The sequence below is a fragment of the Eumetopias jubatus genome, unplaced genomic scaffold (assembly GCF_037043125.1).
Source record: "Eumetopias jubatus isolate StellerSeaLion01/CBP00866 unplaced genomic scaffold, mEumJub1_p1.0 scaffold_4, whole genome shotgun sequence".
Taxonomy (NCBI): Eukaryota; Metazoa; Chordata; class Mammalia; order Carnivora; family Otariidae; genus Eumetopias; species Eumetopias jubatus.
The window spans coordinates 95832150-95849294 of record NW_028274810.1 but is presented as its reverse complement, the minus strand read 5'-3'; the positions used below and the strand labels follow the sequence as shown (position 1 = coordinate 95849294).

Genomic DNA, 17145 nt, shown 5'->3' with positions numbered 1-17145 from the left:
TTTATCCTAGTGATTTCACCTCCTAGATTTTCAGCCTTAGACCTTCACAGAAAGCATATTTCCTATGAGTAAAGGTTCAGGAGCATCGGTTCTTCTCACCGTTTTCTTTCCCCATGGCGGTGTAGTTTTAGAGTGCCTAGTTCATAGAGGGCGCCTGGGTGGCTCAGTCAGTTAAGCGTCCGACTCTTGATCTCAGCTCAGTCTTGATCTCAGGGTCGTGAATTCAAGCCCTGCGTTGGGCTCCACGCTGGGTGTGGAGCCTACTTAAAAAACTATAGAGTACCTAGTTTGTAAAATCTTCCTTAGGCTACCAGTAAAGTCTCCCTCCTTTACTTCTGCCTCTTTCATTTCATTTTAATTGATCTCCCCTTCCCTTCCCCTCCTTTGTCATCACTCTAAAGAAGCATTAAATTTTTCCGTCTTTGTCATCATTTTGGTCATCATGGAAACTATCTCTAAAAAACTTAAAATCCTTAGTATAATATTAAGTCAGAGGTTATAGGAAAAAGTCTACTCAGAAGAAAGAGCTTTAACTTTTAGCAGAAGCTTTGGAAAGTCACCATAAACATGGTTTCCTTTGTCAGAAGAAACTAAAATCTTTTGCACGTATTTTATACCCATCCATATTCATGTTTGAGCTTACTGCTGACTTCACTGGATCATTTTTGCATCCTCCCTGAAAAAAAAAAAACAAACAAACTTGAAGACTTCTAATGGTTTCTTCTTTTCCCCCAGGTATCTATCTTGGAAAGGCGCACCACAGGAGGAAGGGTGGTGTATAAAACCCTGGAGGCTCCCTGGACAGGGAGTGAGAGCGATAAATTCACGCTTTTGGGCTATCTTGACCAACTGCGCAGAGACCCCGCTCTGCTGTCCTCAGAAGCTGTGCTCCCGGACCTGACAGATGAACTTGCCCCTGTAAGCACGTGGCCTGGGAGAGATGGGGTGCCAGGCCGGGCTGGTGAGCCCCCAAAGCCCGAGCAGAGGCCGGCAGCATGCTGTGCTGGGCAGGGACTTCTCCACCTGGGCTCGGGGGCTCAGTCCTGACTGTCACACATTTTCTCCTTCCATAGATCTTTCTCCTCCGGTGGTTCTACTCTGCTTCTGACTACATCTCAGACTGCTGGGACAGCGTATTTCACAACAACTGGTAGGAGTATTGCTACAGTGAATTTCTTTTTCTCCATTGATAGTAGAACCACTTTTTTCTCTTGAAAAGAATCTTTCTTTGATTTCAGTGTATACTCTACCAGCAAGTGGAAGAATGTTTACACATCTTCAACAACTGTTCCCTTTGTCTTTCTTTTTCTTTTCTTTAAAGATTTTATTTATCTGAGAGCGAGCGAGCTTGAGCAGCCGGGGGGCCGGGGGGGGGTGATGTTGGAAGCAGAGGGAGAGGGAGAAGCAGGCTCCCCCTTGAGCAGGCAGCCTGATGTGGGGCTCGATTCCAGGACTCTGGGATCGTGAGCTGAGCCGAAGGCAGACGCTTAACCGACTGAGCCACCCAGGCGCCCCCCCTTGTTCTTTCAGTAACTTCACTTTTTACATATCTGCTGATTGCCCCTTAACCACTGGGCCTGTCCTCTTCATCAGGGCACCCCTGGCACCCAGCCCGGGGCCCGACACACGTGGAGGCCAGTGTAGAGCCGTACAAGCCGGTCAGTGAGTTAAGCAGTGAAGGGAGGGCCCTCCCACTCCCACTCCCACCCCCAATAATACTGTGAGCTCCTGAAGGGTAGAACCACATCTCATTCGTGTTCGTGATTCCTGGCACCCAGCACAGCTCCTGAAAACTGACAGGCCTTTGAGGAGTGTTTGTGGGTGAACAAAATGTTGGAGCACCAGTCTTAGAGGACGTTGTGCAAGGTCACTGTCTTCTTCCTTCTCCGCCCTCTGGGCCACGTCTGAATTATTCTAGCCAGAAAAAAAAAAAAAAATCAAAATAAAGGAAATAATTCCACAGACTTTCTAGTCACCACCCTCGATGTCAGAATGTTCCTCCACATTGACAGCATAAATCCTGTTATTGCCTTCTGCAGAACTTATTAAGCACAGCCTATTCTGTGGAGACAAAATAATCAAACTCGTAGAATAAGCAACCTGAATTAAAACGGTGAGGGAAAATCTCTGCTTTCCTCACCACCACCCTCACCCTCAAAAAAAAAAAAAAAAACCTTTATTTGTATGAAAGTAGGATGTGTTTATTGATATGAAAGCCTTTTGGTTTGGGGTTCTTTTGGTTTTGTCTGAGCCAAGGAAAAGAAATCCAGTATCATGAACGGACATAATCTCAGCAACCCATCTAGAGCTGACCATAGTTTGTTAACTTCGTTTCAGGCGGGAAATGATGCCCCTTCTGTCCCTGGTCTTCTCTGCTCTCTTCATCCTCTTCGGCACCGTCATTGTTCAGGCTTTCAGGTAAACGCTCCGTGGCTTCTCAGCGTGAGTTCTCAAGGGTGAGCCCCAAACCTTGGGGTTGTGGTACTGTTTCTTTTCTTAAAGCTCTTTGTTTCTTACTTTAGTGACTCAAACGATGAGCGAGAGTCCAACCCTCCAGATAAAGAGGAAGTTCATGAGAAGGCCGGGAAGACTGAGCCAACCTTCACCAAAGAAAACAGCAGGTTTCTCTAACAAGACACCAAACCCACCCGGCCCCCACCCCCCGGGCAGGAGAGCCACAGGCCCCGTGGTCTGAGAGCGCAGTGTTCGAGGACCTAGTCTATATAAGCACTCTGGGTCACCAACTTGCGTGTGAGGAGGATTGTGGGAAAAGTCAGTTGCTGGTTAGTGTTTACTGAAACCCCATAGGCCTTTAGACACAGGACCTACTTATATTCTACTCGGTAGCTTCAGGCTCTCGGTCTCAAATGTAATAATGCGGACAGGAAGCAAAGCACGTCAGAGTTGCTAGACGAGCCAGCGGCAGAGAAGGGTGCGTCCCGTGACTGTGCGGACCGCTTTCATCCCGTCCTAAAGCCGATTCTACACCAGCTGTGAACGGCAGCGTCTGAAGGGCCCTTTGAGGCCTGGGGCCACCAAGTGGGGACCATCCCCGTCCTGCCAATGTGTCAGGCTCCAGAATATTAAATAACATACCTAGTCTGGTTGGAACGCAGCATTTTCTTCCTCTTGTTTCTTTTCAAAGTAATGGCATTCTCCTGCCTGATAACATCTTAATTCCTCACTATTTCTCCACAGCAAGCTTCCTAAAAAAGGCTTTGTGGAGGTAACTGAGCTCACAGATGTAACGTACACCAGTAACCTGGTCCGCCTGAGGCCGGGCCACATGAACGTGGTCCTCATCTTGTCAGGCTCCACCAAGGCCAGCCTACTACAGAAATTCGCTTTGGAGGTCTACACGTTCACCGGGTAAGCTCACGTGGGAGAGGGGGAGAGGAGGGGACCAGGGCAGAATTTCATCCTTTCCTCTTTGACTGTGAGGGGCTTTATGCGCGCAGCCAGATGTTGGCTGTGACCTTTTGAGCCCAGAGATCTTAAGCCGTCATGAGGGCACCTTTCTGTCCGCGACTTCATGTCCGGACGCTTCTGAACAGAAGAATTTGACCTCACTCGGTCTTCTCCCCTGAGCCTTTTGGGGAGCTCTGTCCTCTAGCTGTCCTGTGTTTTCCTGAAGCCGGACACTGAGAGTGCTTAAGGGGCACCCAGCAAGGGGCCGGTGGGGGGGTGGGGAGATGGGCCAGCGGACTGTTAGAGCTGTTGCAGAAGCCCTGACGTCCGCCAGGAATCCTCCATTCTTTCCATATTTGGGCCCCATCCAACACAAAGCCGCCTCCTATTACATGCGATCTGACGGAGGTCTTTGCATTCCCTGCAATTCAGTGTGTCGGGCAGTTCCCTAAATCTTCACTGTGTCCTCTCACCAGGAGCAGCTGCCTACACTTCTCCTTCCTGAGTCTAGATAAACACAGAGAATGGCTGGAATACTTGCTAGAATTTGCTCAGGATGCAGCCCCGATCCCAAACCAATACGACAAGCATTTCATGGAGCGTGACTACACAGGTTACGTGCTGGCCCTGAACGGTCACAAGAAGTACTTCTGCCTCTTCAAGCCCCAGAAAGCGGTGGAAGAGGAGGCGGCCGTGGGGTCCTGCGGTGATCTTGACTCTTCCCTCCATCTGGGCGAGACTCGAGGGAAATCTTCCTGTGGCCTTGGACCCAGGCCCATCAAAGGGAAATTGAGCAAGTTGTCCTTATGGATGGAGCGCCTGCTCGAAGGCTCCTTACAGAGGTTTTATATCCCGTCGTGGCCTGAACTAGACTGAGGGAGCTCAAGAGAGACTTTAACTCTTCAGGCTTTTTAATAGGCCCCTGGGAACAGGTCTTTTCAGGACTCTACCTATCACCATGGACAGAGAATAGATTCTAGATTACTCTTCCGGAACAATGGCTAGAAGAATCTTTCCTTTGTCCTGTCCTAACCTAGGAGTGAAAAACACCTCAAGTTGAATTCCTTAGATCAAAATATTTTGCTTTGGGTTTTTTTCCCCCTCGTTTGAATGCCGCACTATTTAAAGGAGACTGCTCACCCCCTCTTCCTTCGTCATCCCTGTCCAGTGCTCCTTCTGCCCTCCCCCGTCCTGTCTCGTGCTGTGGGAGAGGCACAGGGCCGCGGCCGGCAGCAGGCCCTGGAGTGCTGGTCGGGCCCCCGCCCCCGCTGTGCTTCCACCCCCGGTGCATGCTGTATCAGTGGGACGACAGCCCACAGCAGCTTCTAGGCCCTGCATCCTGAAAGAGGCCTGGTTCCAAGCAATCTCACATTTGATAGTTTTTTCCGGTAGTCAGTGGCTAAAAGGGTATTTGGGGGGTATCCCCCTGCAGCAGTTGGTCAGCCACGGTTTTACAAGGCTAGGGATAAGTGGGGGTCCTGCATGTGAGTTTGGTTTGAAGGGGGGGGCTGGGCAGTGACATACGTGACCCCTTGGGGCATCCCATCAACCATCTCCCCCAGCGCTAAGCGTAGCCAGGGAAGGATCTGCACGGCAAGAAGTACTGTAATGACTTTGAGCCATTTACTTGTCTGTTTTCACATGCCTTTCTGCCTCTGTCAATTTTAGGGTATGAATCTTAGGAGCCATAATTTGTAATCTTGTTCTCTGGACGTAGAGATAAGCTGCTATAAACCAGTAGATGTTAAACTGAAGACCCCTGCCTGACAGGCGTCAGGCTCGAGGAACCTCTTCACTCCAGTGGTATCTCTTTAGTAAAATACCAGACATGTCTTTGTATCAAGGAACTTAAAAATTTCTCAACAATTTTATTTGGAACACTGTTATCACCCCCCCCCCCCAGAAGTACTGTAACTTTGAGCCCTCTTTTGTGACAAGTGAGCCAAGACTTGTTCTAGACTCCTGTTTGGCAAAAGGCTTACTTTGAGCTTCTGGCCTATATTATGATAGCTCAATTGCTTTCACTCCTAACTCACAACTGCTTCACCAGTAACAGGGTCCGACCTACCATCAGCACCCCGGCTTCCAGTGTGCAGTGGATCACACCCACCAGTTAGAGAGTTTGCCTTTTTTGGGGCGGGTGAGGGGCGCAAAACTACCAGGGGAGTTTGAACAACCTCAAAGAGTGGTCGGTTCAGATGACAAAACACATTGCCCTTTTGTAAAGCCAAGTGTCAGAATCAGTGATGGGACATTTACTAAGTTAGTATTTCTTTAATCATCATTGCTTTAAACAAAGCCATTTGGATCCTGAACAATTTAAACATTGAGCTACAGGGGCAAGTAATAAATTACTTAAGCCCAGGAATTCCTATCATTTCCATGGAGTCTATAGCTTTATTTAAAAGAAAAAATCACTGCCAGGCTTTTTTTTCCCCCCCCACGTGATCCTCTAAAAATTGGATGCTTACTCTGATTGCTGTCTCCTGGCACCTGGCCCAGGCAGGTGTGATTAAGGGATTCATTTGGTTCCTTGATACACCAGCCTCGAAATTATTTTCTAGGTCTTTTATGGCCAAGTTGCTGATGTGAGTAGTGTTCTGGTTCAGTGGTCGGTTTTTAATTTCCGGTACTAATGGGATGGATCCCTGACCTTAATTTCTGAAAACCAAAATCTCCCCCAAATTTGTTCACTTTAAAAATGTTTCTCATTAAAATGAAAAGCACCTTTACACAGACAGCTGCACCCTCCATTTGTACGAAGAAAGGAAAGTGAGAGTAGATAGGATTAAAAACATTCCTGGTGAATTTTTCAGTGCAGAAATTATTTCACAGGTCTGTTTGGGGCTGGAAAGTACGTCCCCCAAGAGGACGCCAGGAAGGTTCTACTTTAAACAACTTTGCCCTTGACCACCCGAGCCTTTCCTCCTGAATGTTTCCATGAATTTGTTTACTTTTGTGTCAAATGTATGAGCCTTTGTCATGCTCAGCCAATGCCACCATTTCTCCTTCTCTTGTGTGAAATCACACAGACCTGATTTTGGTTTTAAGTTAATTTCTTGGTCTTTGAATATCTTGAGACTGACAACATTGTTTTGTTTTTAGAAGTAGGCTTTTCTGGTACATCATGTTCAGCAGCTGGGGATGAAAACTGGCCTAAAACAAGTCTTTGTAGAACATGCACCTACTTACAAATATTTTTTTATCATCCAGGTGCTGGTGGCATAATTTGTCTAAGAGATTGTCAGCTCTGAGTCAGCGGCGTTTCAATGAGCAAGACTGCCCTGACTTCTGTTAGGCACCACGGTCTCTCTCTCTCTGCCATCACTTACTGACCATGAAAATTTGGTCATACTTTTCAAATTAATAGGTTGATTTCCTCCTCACTCAGTACATCAACGTTTCCTGATTTAAAAAGAAATGAAATCTGAATGTGTTTTTTTTTAAGTGATTTGCTTTGTTTGGGAAAAAGAGATTAGAAGCAAACACTCCAACTTTTTTCCTAAGTAAAATTCTTTAAAAGCTGATGCAAAATATCCTTGCAGATGAAATATCGCTCACATCCAAATGCCTGACCTTGTCCCTTGAACACAAATGCAGTGTGGCAACTGCTAAACCTGTCCGTTCCGTTTGTCAAGGAGGACGATGGAACTTTAGAGACCGATCTGAAAAGGTGAATATTTTGCACTTTTGATACTCTTAGGAACAAATAACTTATTTGGCAAATGGTGTCTTTTTTATGTTGTTTTTGTTTTGTATTGTGAACAGGCACTGAAGCTGATGTTATTTTTGTTTTGAGAATATTACAGACTGGAAACAGAAATAAACTATTTTAATGTGTGATGATTATGCGTCGCTCTTGCATTGGGGGATGATGTTTTGCCCGTGGACACGTTAGCGACAAAACTGAATTTGCATGTAACTCAACCCATGCCTGAATGTTCCCTGCAGATTTCAGGAGTTGCTGTCATGGAGGGTGCAGCAGCTCCAAGAGTAGATAATGCGAAAGGGAGGAAGTGGGTTAAGGAAGAGTCACCAAGGGCTCTTTGGAGGCCACCTGATGTCTGGTTGAAAAGACATTCTGTGCACCCTCCTGGGCTTTTGAGTGGGAAGTTTCTTTATCAGGATCTGCACGTTACTTTCACTCAAACTTTTTGTTTAGGTTCACAGTGGTCCTAAAACCCAGATGCAGCCCTGAGTTCCTCAGGAGAAGCCACAGTGTGAAGGAAGAAACTAGAGAAATACGGGATGTTTATACAGGATTATGTCCTAGGGCTTTTTTATTTCACTTCTCCAATTTTTAGATCATCTTGAACCAAATGCTCCTTGGCTCCCTTTTCCCCTTAATCCTCCAGCATCTTTCATCAAAACAGCACAAGTGCTTCTCTGTTTTTAGTTCATTCAAACTCCATAGAAATATTAGCTGTTGGATTAGAGTTCTACCGAATGCCCTGGGTTTATAGCCCCCGGGGACGCTGTTTAGCGGAAAGTTTTACTGGCATAAACTCTTCGAGTACTCAGACTGCTTGCACATAAATTCTTGAGAATTGTCATCAGCACAACCTGTTGTATCTTGAAGAGCACAAGGTTCAGACGACCATCACTTTGGGGAGAGCACAAGGTTCAGACAACCATCACTTTGGGGAGAGCACACAGCATCTCAAATAGCAAGTTAGCCGCCAGAAGGGCCGTGTTTCCTACAAAGAGACAAAACCGAAGGTGAACACCATGCAGGCTGCCCCCAAGGCCAAGCCTCTCGGTACTCCGCCCTCTTCCCTTCGGGCTGCCTTTCCAAATTCTCCCTTCCGTGCTCTTCTCTGGGCTGCCCAGCCACCCTGTGGACACGCTTTCCCTGGTACTCCGCTCCAACAAACATTCAGAAAGAGCATTCTGAAATTCAGACAGTTCGTTGTTTACTCTGAGAACAGATTCCCCCCAAAGGAAAACCTTAATAATGGTGTCTGTTGTATTTATCACCTACCCTCTGAGACTAATAGGCGTAAGTCTGGAAGCTTCTCTAAGTTGAAATTATTGGGATGGCATCTGCTTTGAGTATCTCTCCTAAACCAGCTAACCACCCACTTTTTTAATATTAATAAATATTACTTATGCAGTAATTCACTTTTCAATGAAGTATCAAAGAAGGACAGAACTACGCCACCCTATTAATAGACCCTAGGCTGGTTTCTTTCTCTTCTGCTGTCAGGCAAGCAAACCAATAATAGCCACCTCCCAGGGGTTTTGTTAATTAGCTCGTGTTTGTGTGGTGTGCAGTAAGAGGTTTATTTTCTTCGCTGCAGAACATACTCAGCAGGTTCCCAAGTTATACAAAAGGATCCATCCATCTTCTACTTATTAAGTAGATTAATATAATTTAAACCCGCAGCTGCCTACAGATCATGGTATTCTCGCTTACTCACCAAAAGGATCGTAGGGCGGCGAAACTTCCACAAGATCACAACCCACCACATTCAGGCCTTGACAACCCCGGATGATTTCCAGCGCCTGTCCAAGACCAAGCCCGAGTTGTCCACAGCAGTAACCACTCACAATGAAAAGCAACCACAGAGGTCCCAGGGCATCTCTCCCAGCACATGCCCACCCTTTGACTCGGAACTGTCGCTTTCCCTCAAAAAACATTTACTGACGGCCAGGCACCCTGGTGGGCATCATGGAGACACAAATGGCCAAAGCACAGCCCCTGCTCCCGAAGGGTCCGTGGTATGATGGAAGGCCAATCATTCCAATCATTCGTACATTAAAGGCTTCAGGAAAAGCAAGCGTAGGGGCGCCTGGCTGGCTCAGTCGGTAGAGCATGCAGCTCTTGACCTCGGGGTTGTAAGTTCAAGCCCCATAGTAGGTGTAGAGATCACTTTAAAAAATAAAATCTTAAAAAAAAAAAAAAGCAAGCACAGAAAAGTATAATACGAAACAGCCCGAAAAGCTGGGGGAAGCCCTCCCCAGGCAGCAGGAACACTTAGCCCAAGGAATTAATTAACCAAGGGTAGGGCAGCCCAGACAAACACACACTAAGATGGAAAGAAATACCAGTAGTTAGATGTGGCCAGAAGACAGGATGAGTGAGGGGGATGGGAGGAAGGGGTCACTTTGTCTAAAAGAGTTTCCATTCAGCCAGTGAAAAGCCCAGAATGATAAGCTGAGGAAGGAGGACTGTGTTTTAGAAATCTCTCTGAGGGGAACTGATAGAGAATGGCTTTGAGAGGTAGTTGCTAACAGGCCCCTTTCTTAGAGGAGGTAAGGTAACGGATCAGGTGTGAGTGGTCTTCACTCATTCACACAGATATCTATGAGTGCCTACTCTCTCTGTCAGGCACCATTCTCTACTCCAAGGACAGGGCAGTCCATGAAATAACAGCCCTAACCTCGTGGAGCTCACCTTCTAATTATAACCACACTCCGAGTCTGCCTCCTGCGTTTACACTCAGCCCACCTTCAGAGAGCTTTGTTTGGGTATTTCTAAAACTCTTGAACTTCCATGGTAGGTGGTTAATACCACCATGAGCACTTTTTAAGTGTCACCCCAGAAAGATAAGCTTGGTGTTTTTGTTTTTGTTTTTTTAAAGATTTTATTTATTTGCTTCAGAGAGAGAATGAGATTGAGAGAGCGAGCATGAGAGGGGGGAGGGTCAGAGGGAGAAGCGGACTCCCCGCAGAGCAGGGAGCCCGATGCGGGACTCGATCCGGAGACTCCGGGATCATGACCTGAGCCGAAGGCAGTCGCTTAACCAACTGAGCCACCCAGGCGCCCCAAGCTTGGTGTTTTTAAGAGGGGATACTGGCATATGTCCCCACGAACCAACTATAGGTGGATCAGAGGCAGAAAGCTCAAATAATAGACTTTTATATCCCAGAGAGGACATGAGGGCCCTTGCCAAAGTCAGTCTACTCGCTCAACAAGAGCGTCCAACCTGCAGTCAGCCCTGAGAACAGATAAAGGCCTAACTCCTCCGCTTTTTAAAATCCTGTCCTGATCCTGAAGACTCACCACAAGTCCCAGGAAAGTGGGGAGTTGAGAATCCTCACCCCCCAGGCATTGTCCCTGGTGGAACCTCCTTACCTGACTAGGGGTGAGACCGGCAGTTTCAGGTGTGCCTGTCCCTGGGGCATAGGCAGGATCCAAGCCGTCAATGTCAAAGCTGATATAAATGGGTCTGCCGCCCATCTGCTGCCTCACCTCCCCCATCAGAGGAACCAGGGACTTCATCCAGCAGTCTTCAGCCGGAACCACCCGGAAGCCCTGAGGATGTGGGAAGTAAAGAGCAGGGTGTCGAGGCTTCTACATGGCGCCATTTACGGGCGATTTCTTATGTGCCAACCCCACGCTAAGTGCTTCTGTACACATGACATCAGACCCCCAATCTTCACGAAGAGGGAACTGTCCTCCCCCTTTTACTGGTGAGGAAGGGAGGAGCGACGGCTGGTGAAGAAGCAGGGAGTAAGTCAAAGCTGACCTGGGGGGGATGGGATCAGAGAGAAGCTGGGCTAGAGCAAGAGCGAGAAACTCAGCACCTCCGGAACGGCTCTGTCCAGAAGACTGGCCCTTGCACGCTCTAAAAGCAGGGGACTTGGGTCTTTCCTGTTGGGATCCTGTCATCCGTGTTTCCCTGGGAGCCACTCTGCCCGATGGGGGTGAGGACAAGAACTAAAAAGATGGCCGCTGGCCTTGGGTTCGGACGTCCTCAGCTCTTTCGGAAGCCAGCGACAGCGCAGAGGTGGGTGTGTTTCGGCTTCTCTCCCTACCCCAGGGATGAGAGGCCCCCTTCGCCTCATGAACTCACATCCTCTCTCCTCTCTGCTCCACACGACCCTCTTGGGGCAAACTCGGCTTTCCGTCCCGTTTTTCTGAATTTGGTTATTAAAGCCCCCGTGGAAGCCGCAGCCACCACCGAATGGGCACCAGAGAGAAATGCACTTTGCAGGCTGCGGGCAGAGGAAGGGGGGCGTTTGGCTTGTCACCTGGCTCCGGCTGTATCTGTAGGGATCCAAGGTCATGGCGGAGCCCCGGATGCCGATCTGCACCACGCGCTTACAGTCCAGGAGACCCTCGTCCACGCAGCGGCGGAAGGGCGTCCCGTGATAGAGCTTCTCTCCAAGGGCCTTGTCAGCCGTGTCCATGTGAGCGTCCACATGCAGCAGCCCCACGGGGCCATGCCTGCTGACAACAGGCAGCTCAGAGCCCAGGCCTCCTCCCGGGGCCTGAGCACCGCCACCCTCCAGGCTACCCGGACTTCCAAACTTGACCATCCACAGCCACGGGAGACCCGGCCTCAGCGACCAGCCTTGCAACTGGTTTCTGTCTTCAAATCACTTAGCTGCTCAGAATAATCAACCCAGAGAAGTCCGGCAGAAGACAGACAGCTCTCTCTCCATAATCTCCAACAACCCCGCCAGCCACCCGAAAGCAACATACAATCTAAATCAACGCTAGGCAAGCACAGCTTCCAGAAAAGACTTATACCCGCCCACCACCACCGAGGACGCTACCCATATGTCCTTCCTATATACGAATTCTGGAGCTGCCACCACCTTGGCCCTTCGGCCTCTTTTTCAAACTAATTAACCAAAGTTAGTTAATCCCTGGTAGACTTCCACGACTGGAAAAGCCATTTTCTCATTCTCTGGGGAAGGGGCCCTTTCAGGAAGAAACAGGACCTCTCCTCAGCAAGCAACACTGCTGTGTATTTGGCCTTTGAAGCCAAACAGAAACTGCTGTTAGCCGGGGTTGTGTATTTCACTAGGGGCCCATCTTCCAAAAACAGAGACAGATGCTGAGCGCGCATACCAGAGCAGACCCAGGGCAAGCAAGGGTAGCCACAAGTGTTAATAATAAATTGTCTTGGTTCCCAGCTGGTGACTGACAGAGACACCGGGAGCTCGACCTTCATTTTGATCCACAGAAGCCACCCAGTGGGGAATTTCCTATCACCCCAAATAACCTGAGCCAGCAGAGGTCACTTGATACCATCTAGCGGCAAACAACTCACGCCCTAGCTCCTGAATTTTGAAACCCTTGTGCGCGCCCAGACGCTTGGGACGTACTTTTTTGCCATCGCTTGTAATATTGGATATGTGATTGTGTGATCTCCACCTGCAAAGAGGAAGAAGAAAATACGTGCAATGCGGGTAAGAGAGGACCATGTATTATAGGGAGCAATCTTCAATCTACCCAATCGTGCCGCCCTTTTGTGGAGACCGAAGAGCTATAACCTCAGCTAACGTGAGACCTTGTTCAGTGGTGGGAAAACAGCCACTGGATGTTTGGGATTACATTGTTCTTTAAAAGAGCAAACAAGGGCGCCTGGGTGGCTCAGTCGTTAAGCGTCTGCCTTCGGCTCAGGTCGTGGTCCCACGGTCCGGGGATCGAGCCCCGCATCGGGCTCCCTGCTCCGCGGGAAGCCTGCTTCTCCCTCTCCCACTCCCCCTGCTTGTGTTCCCTCTCTGTCTCTCTCTCTCTCTGTCAAATAAATAAATAAATAAATAAATAAAATCTTTAAAAGATAATAAAAGAGGAAACAAAGCTTACAGGTCAAATGCCAGGAACAGGTCTGTCCAATAGAACTCTCTGCAGTGATGGGCATGTTCTCTATCTGCACTGGCCGGCACGGGGGTCACTAACCACGTGTGCCTAGAGGAACACAGCTCAGGCCGTAGAGGAACTGCATTTTTCATTTTATCTCATTGTGATTAATTGTCATTTTAATAACCATATGTGGCTAGTGGCTACTGTACAGGACAGCTCGGGCCTAGAAAAGTATTACTATGGGCCACTATTACCAACAACAACAGCTAACATTTATTGAAGCTGAAAATACGTAAGTCACGATGCCAGACACGTTATGTGCACTTTCATTATACGCCCCTCACACAGAACAATGAGGAAGACGCTGGTAGTGTTAGGCCCATTTTACAAGTGAGGAAATGAAGCATAAATAGCTAGTGAGAGGTGAATCTGAAATTTTCAAACTGTGCCATCCAGAAACCACACTCCGCACCACAGTGTTCTGCAGGCTCGGCCCTCTCCTTTGGCAAAAATACATTTGGATATTTAGAAAAAGGCCCGTGTCATTTTAACTATTTGTGAACTGGAAGAGAAAGAAATGTAAGGGTGGGGGAGAGATCAGGCAAGACAAGGGGAAAGCCGCCCTGTAGACTAATAGAGACCCTGATGAGGAGGAAATACCCCTTTGTAGCTCTCTCTCAAATAACGTCATTAAAAGTATGTCCCTGAGAGGCGCCGGGGTGGCTCAGATGGTTCAGTTTCCAGCTCTTGATTTCGGCTCAGGTCGTGAGATCAACCCCAAGCGGGCTTCGTGCTGTGTATAGAGCTAGCTGAAGACTCTCTCTCTCTCTCTCTCTCTCGCTCGCTCTCGCTCTCGCTCTCCCTGTGCCCCTTCCCCCCCACCCCGCTCTCGGGCACGTGTGCTCTATCACACTCACGCGCTCTCTCTAAAAAGAAAAGAGAAAAAGAAAAAAGAAAAGCATTTCTTGAAAAGAAAGAGAAAAAGAAAAGCATTTCCTGAAAAGAAAGAAAGAGAAAAGAAAAGAGAAAAAGAAAAAAGAAAAGTATGTCCTTGAAATAGTTAAAAAGTCACAGCTGAGCTCCTGTTGTGAGCCTTCCCCAGGCCTGGAATCAAGGGGAAGGACAAAGGTGAGGTGGGTAGAGGCACTTGCTGGGATGCAAAATTTAAGGGACACCAAAAAACTCAGTCATTGAGATAAATACTATTTTGATGTAATACTTTTAAAAATCAAGGTCAATGCAAAAAAATCCACGATGAATTTTTGTTTTTAGATTTATTTATTTGAGAGAGAGAATACAAGTGGGGGTCGGGGAGCAGAGGAAGAGGGAGAAGCAGACTCCAAGCTGAGCCCAGAGCCAGACGCGGGGCTCAATCCCAGGACCCTGAGATCACGACCTGAGGGAAACCAAGAGTCAGACGCCCAACCGACTGAGCCACCCAGGCACCCCCTCCATGATAATTTTTTTTAAAAAGACAGGATCAGGGGCACCTGGGTGGCTCAGTCGTTAGGCGTCTGCCTTCGGCTCAGGTCATGGTCCCAAGGTCCTGGGATCGAGCCCCCGCATCAGGCTCCCTGCTCCGCGGGAAGCCTGCTTCTCCCTCTCTCACTCCCCCTGCTTGTGTTCCCTCTCTCGCTGTGTCTCTCTCTGTCAAATAAATAAATAAAATCTTAAAAGAAAAAAAAGGGGATCAGTAATAGTGCTATTCCGAACTATATTGGAGCCCGAGGCAAAAGGGAAAAGTCGATCATATTTATAAGTTGACTTTTTGGCAACCCCCCCAAAGTGAACGCTTCACTTGCCTCACCCTAGTCCATCCCTGCCAGTCATACCAGTCCAAAAATGTAAACAGCCTTTCCCCCAGGGGTTAAAACAAATGAATTTAAAACATTCTCTTTCCGACTGTCTCCACATCCCCTGTGGCTTGCCCCGAAGGAGCAGCTACACCCAAGCCCACCATAAATGAACCCTCAGCGCAGAGCTGCACTTGTCCCCACAGACACCATTACCCAAGGTCAGGGGAATACAACCAGCTGCTACAATTTTCTGATAGGCCTCTCTAATTAGACGGCAGCTGTCCAGAAGGTTGTAAAGATTGACGTTCACATCGCCTAGGTCTGCAACCATGAGGGACTGGAAGGGGAGGGCCCCCGTGCTAGGGTTGGCTGTCCGAAGCATCACTGATTCTTCCCGGATCCGCCGAGGTCCAAATCTGGAGAAGGAAGAATCATCCTGTGAACCATCCCAAAAGGGTCAGAGGTCCTACTTAGGCCAGGATTTCTCAGCCTCTGCACTGCTGACATTTGGGGCTGGAGGAATCTTTGATGTGGGGGGCCATCCGGTGCCTTGTAGAATGTTTCCCCTAATCTATAACCCACTAGATGCCAGTGGCAAGTTGGGATAACCAGAAAGGCCTCCAGACGCCACCAAATGTCCCCTGGGGGCAAAATCACCCCTGGTTGAGAACCACTGATCCAGGCTATATACTTGAAGAGATTAAAGGCATGGATTTAGGAGACTACCCATCACCAATTTACTAAATGACATTAGATAATTTCTTAATCTCCATGAGCCTCAATTTCCTAACCTTACTGTGTTGTTGGAGGAATTGAGTGAGGTCATCTATGCAAAGCGCCTTGCATTCAGGAGACATTTTATAAATGGTGGCATCCATACTTCAGATTATTAGACGTAAAGTGGCTGAGCTGAATCAGAAATAGCTGATGCTCACTAATTAGGAAATTACTTCAGCTGCCTTGATCTTAGAAAAAAATGCCTTGGGGTCCCTGGCTGGCTCAGTTGGTAGAGGTAGAGGGTGGGACTCTTGATGTCGGGTTTGTAAATTCCAGTCACACACTGGGTGTAGAGATTACTTAAAAATAATAAAATGTATTTTTTTAAAAAGCATCTTGTGTTTGAGCAATTCTTTTTGTTTTGTTTTGTTTTGTTTTTTAAAGATTTTATTTATTTGACAGGAGTATTTGAGCAATTCTTGATCAGGTGACATCTAGAGGTTTGGGGAAGGTGCATCCAGTTTCCTCTGTTCTCGGAAATAACGTCCCCTGCCCCCATAAACCCCACAGCCACCATCCCAGCAAGGCTCAGGAATCAGCGTGTGGAGAAGGCTCCTGTCACCAACAGATGACCCACATGTCCAGCCCTCACCATTGCTTGATGCGGGAGGAGGGAAATCAACCGTCTTTCAAAGGACTGGGAGCATTCTGGAGCCAGCACTTCCAACCCCACCCTGCGTGAGCGGAGGCGCCCGTCCCTTTGTCTTTCGCGTCCAGTGGCCATCGGGCGGTCCACCCACGTGTCCCCGAATCCTTCGGACCTTACCTCGCCCCGGGCCGGTTGGAGGTCCCAATGTCCAGCGGCACCCCGACGAAGGCGGCGTCCAGCCCCTCGGGGGAGGCCTGCACCGGCAGCCGCATCATGGAGCAGACGCCCACCGGCCGCGCCACGAACTCGGAGCTGGGGGGCTGGTTCCGGCGCGCATCCGAGGACCGGCTGCTGGAGCTGCGGCCGGGGTGGCAGAGCCCCACGGCAGGACGTGCGCCCCCGCCGGCCCCCAGGCCCCGGGCGCACCGGGACGCGATCCGCCGCAGCATGCCGTCCGCCGGGTCCCCCCCAACTCCAGGCCCGCCGGCTATGCCGGCGCCGAGCAGCCCGCGCTCAAAGAGCGGGCGGCCTGGGGTGCTGGGCGGGCGAGGGGCCGCTCTCTCCCCGCCCCCTCTCTGGACTCTGGCCTCTGGCTTTCTCGGTAAACAAAGCCAGGCCCGGGACTCCCCACTCCCCGCCACCGCCCCGGCCCGCTGCCTATGCCCCCAAAAACCTGGCCCTCGGCCCCTGCTTCTCCCTTTTAGAGTAACATTTTTAAAAGCGAAATGATTTAAAGGAAAAAAAACTTTTCTCTAAAGAAGAGAAATCGGAAATGCACTTTTAAAAAATATTTATTTATTTTAGAAAGAGAGCGAGCGCGGGAGGAGGGGGCAGGAGAGAGAAGCGGACTCTGTACTGAGCCCAGAGCCCATGGTGGGGGGAGCGGGGGGCTCAATCTCACGATCCTGAGATCATGGCCTGAACTGAAATCAAGAATAGGAGACTTGAGGGACTGAGCCACCCAGGCACTCCAGGAAATGCATTTATTTTATTTTTTTTTTTTTTTAAGATTTTTTATTTATTTATTCGACAGA

General features: G+C 48.8%; 2 protein-coding genes across 3 annotated transcripts in view; one reads left to right on the top strand and one right to left on the bottom strand.

The window, feature by feature from the left end:
• Positions 1–7251, top strand: part of DNAJC16 (DnaJ heat shock protein family (Hsp40) member C16) — a 39432-nt gene extending 32181 nt beyond the window's left edge. For both annotated transcript variants that reach the window (XM_028108592.2, XM_088022605.1), the window contains 6 exons: positions 736–918; positions 1074–1150; positions 2338–2418; positions 2523–2621; positions 3199–3369; positions 3885–7251. In XM_028108592.2, coding sequence (XP_027964393.1) covers positions 736–918; positions 1074–1150; positions 2338–2418; positions 2523–2621; positions 3199–3369; positions 3885–4284 — 1011 coding nt within the window. In that variant the 3' untranslated portion in view covers positions 4285–7251. The remainder of the gene's footprint in view (positions 1–735; positions 919–1073; positions 1151–2337; positions 2419–2522; positions 2622–3198; positions 3370–3884) is intronic.
• Positions 7252–8031: 780 nt separating this feature from the next.
• AGMAT (agmatinase (putative)) lies at positions 8032–16560 on the bottom strand. The gene is made up of 7 exons (XM_028108634.2): positions 16289–16560; positions 14959–15161; positions 12469–12517; positions 11386–11581; positions 10487–10666; positions 8829–8913; positions 8032–8105 (listed from the first exon to the last, which is right to left on the bottom strand). Exons 1-7 carry the CDS (start codon positions 16558–16560, stop codon positions 8032–8034), a joined length of 1059 nt encoding a protein of 352 aa, XP_027964435.1.
• Between the last annotated feature and the right edge of the window lie 585 nt (positions 16561–17145).

Excerpts from the sequence above, each read along its gene's own strand:
- AGMAT (XM_028108634.2), bottom strand. The coding sequence starts at position 16,560 with ATGCTGCGGCGGATCGCGTCCCGGTGCGCCCGGGGCCTGGGGGCCGGC. Across the intron at positions 15,162-16,288 it reads TCCAACCGGCCCGGGGCGAG|ATTTGGACCTCGGCGGATCC; the intron begins GTAAGGTCCGAA and ends TTCCTTCTCCAG. Across the intron at positions 12,518-14,958 it reads TTGTATTCCCCTGACCTTGG|GTGGAGATCACACAATCACA; the intron begins GTAATGGTGTCT and ends TCCTCTTTGCAG.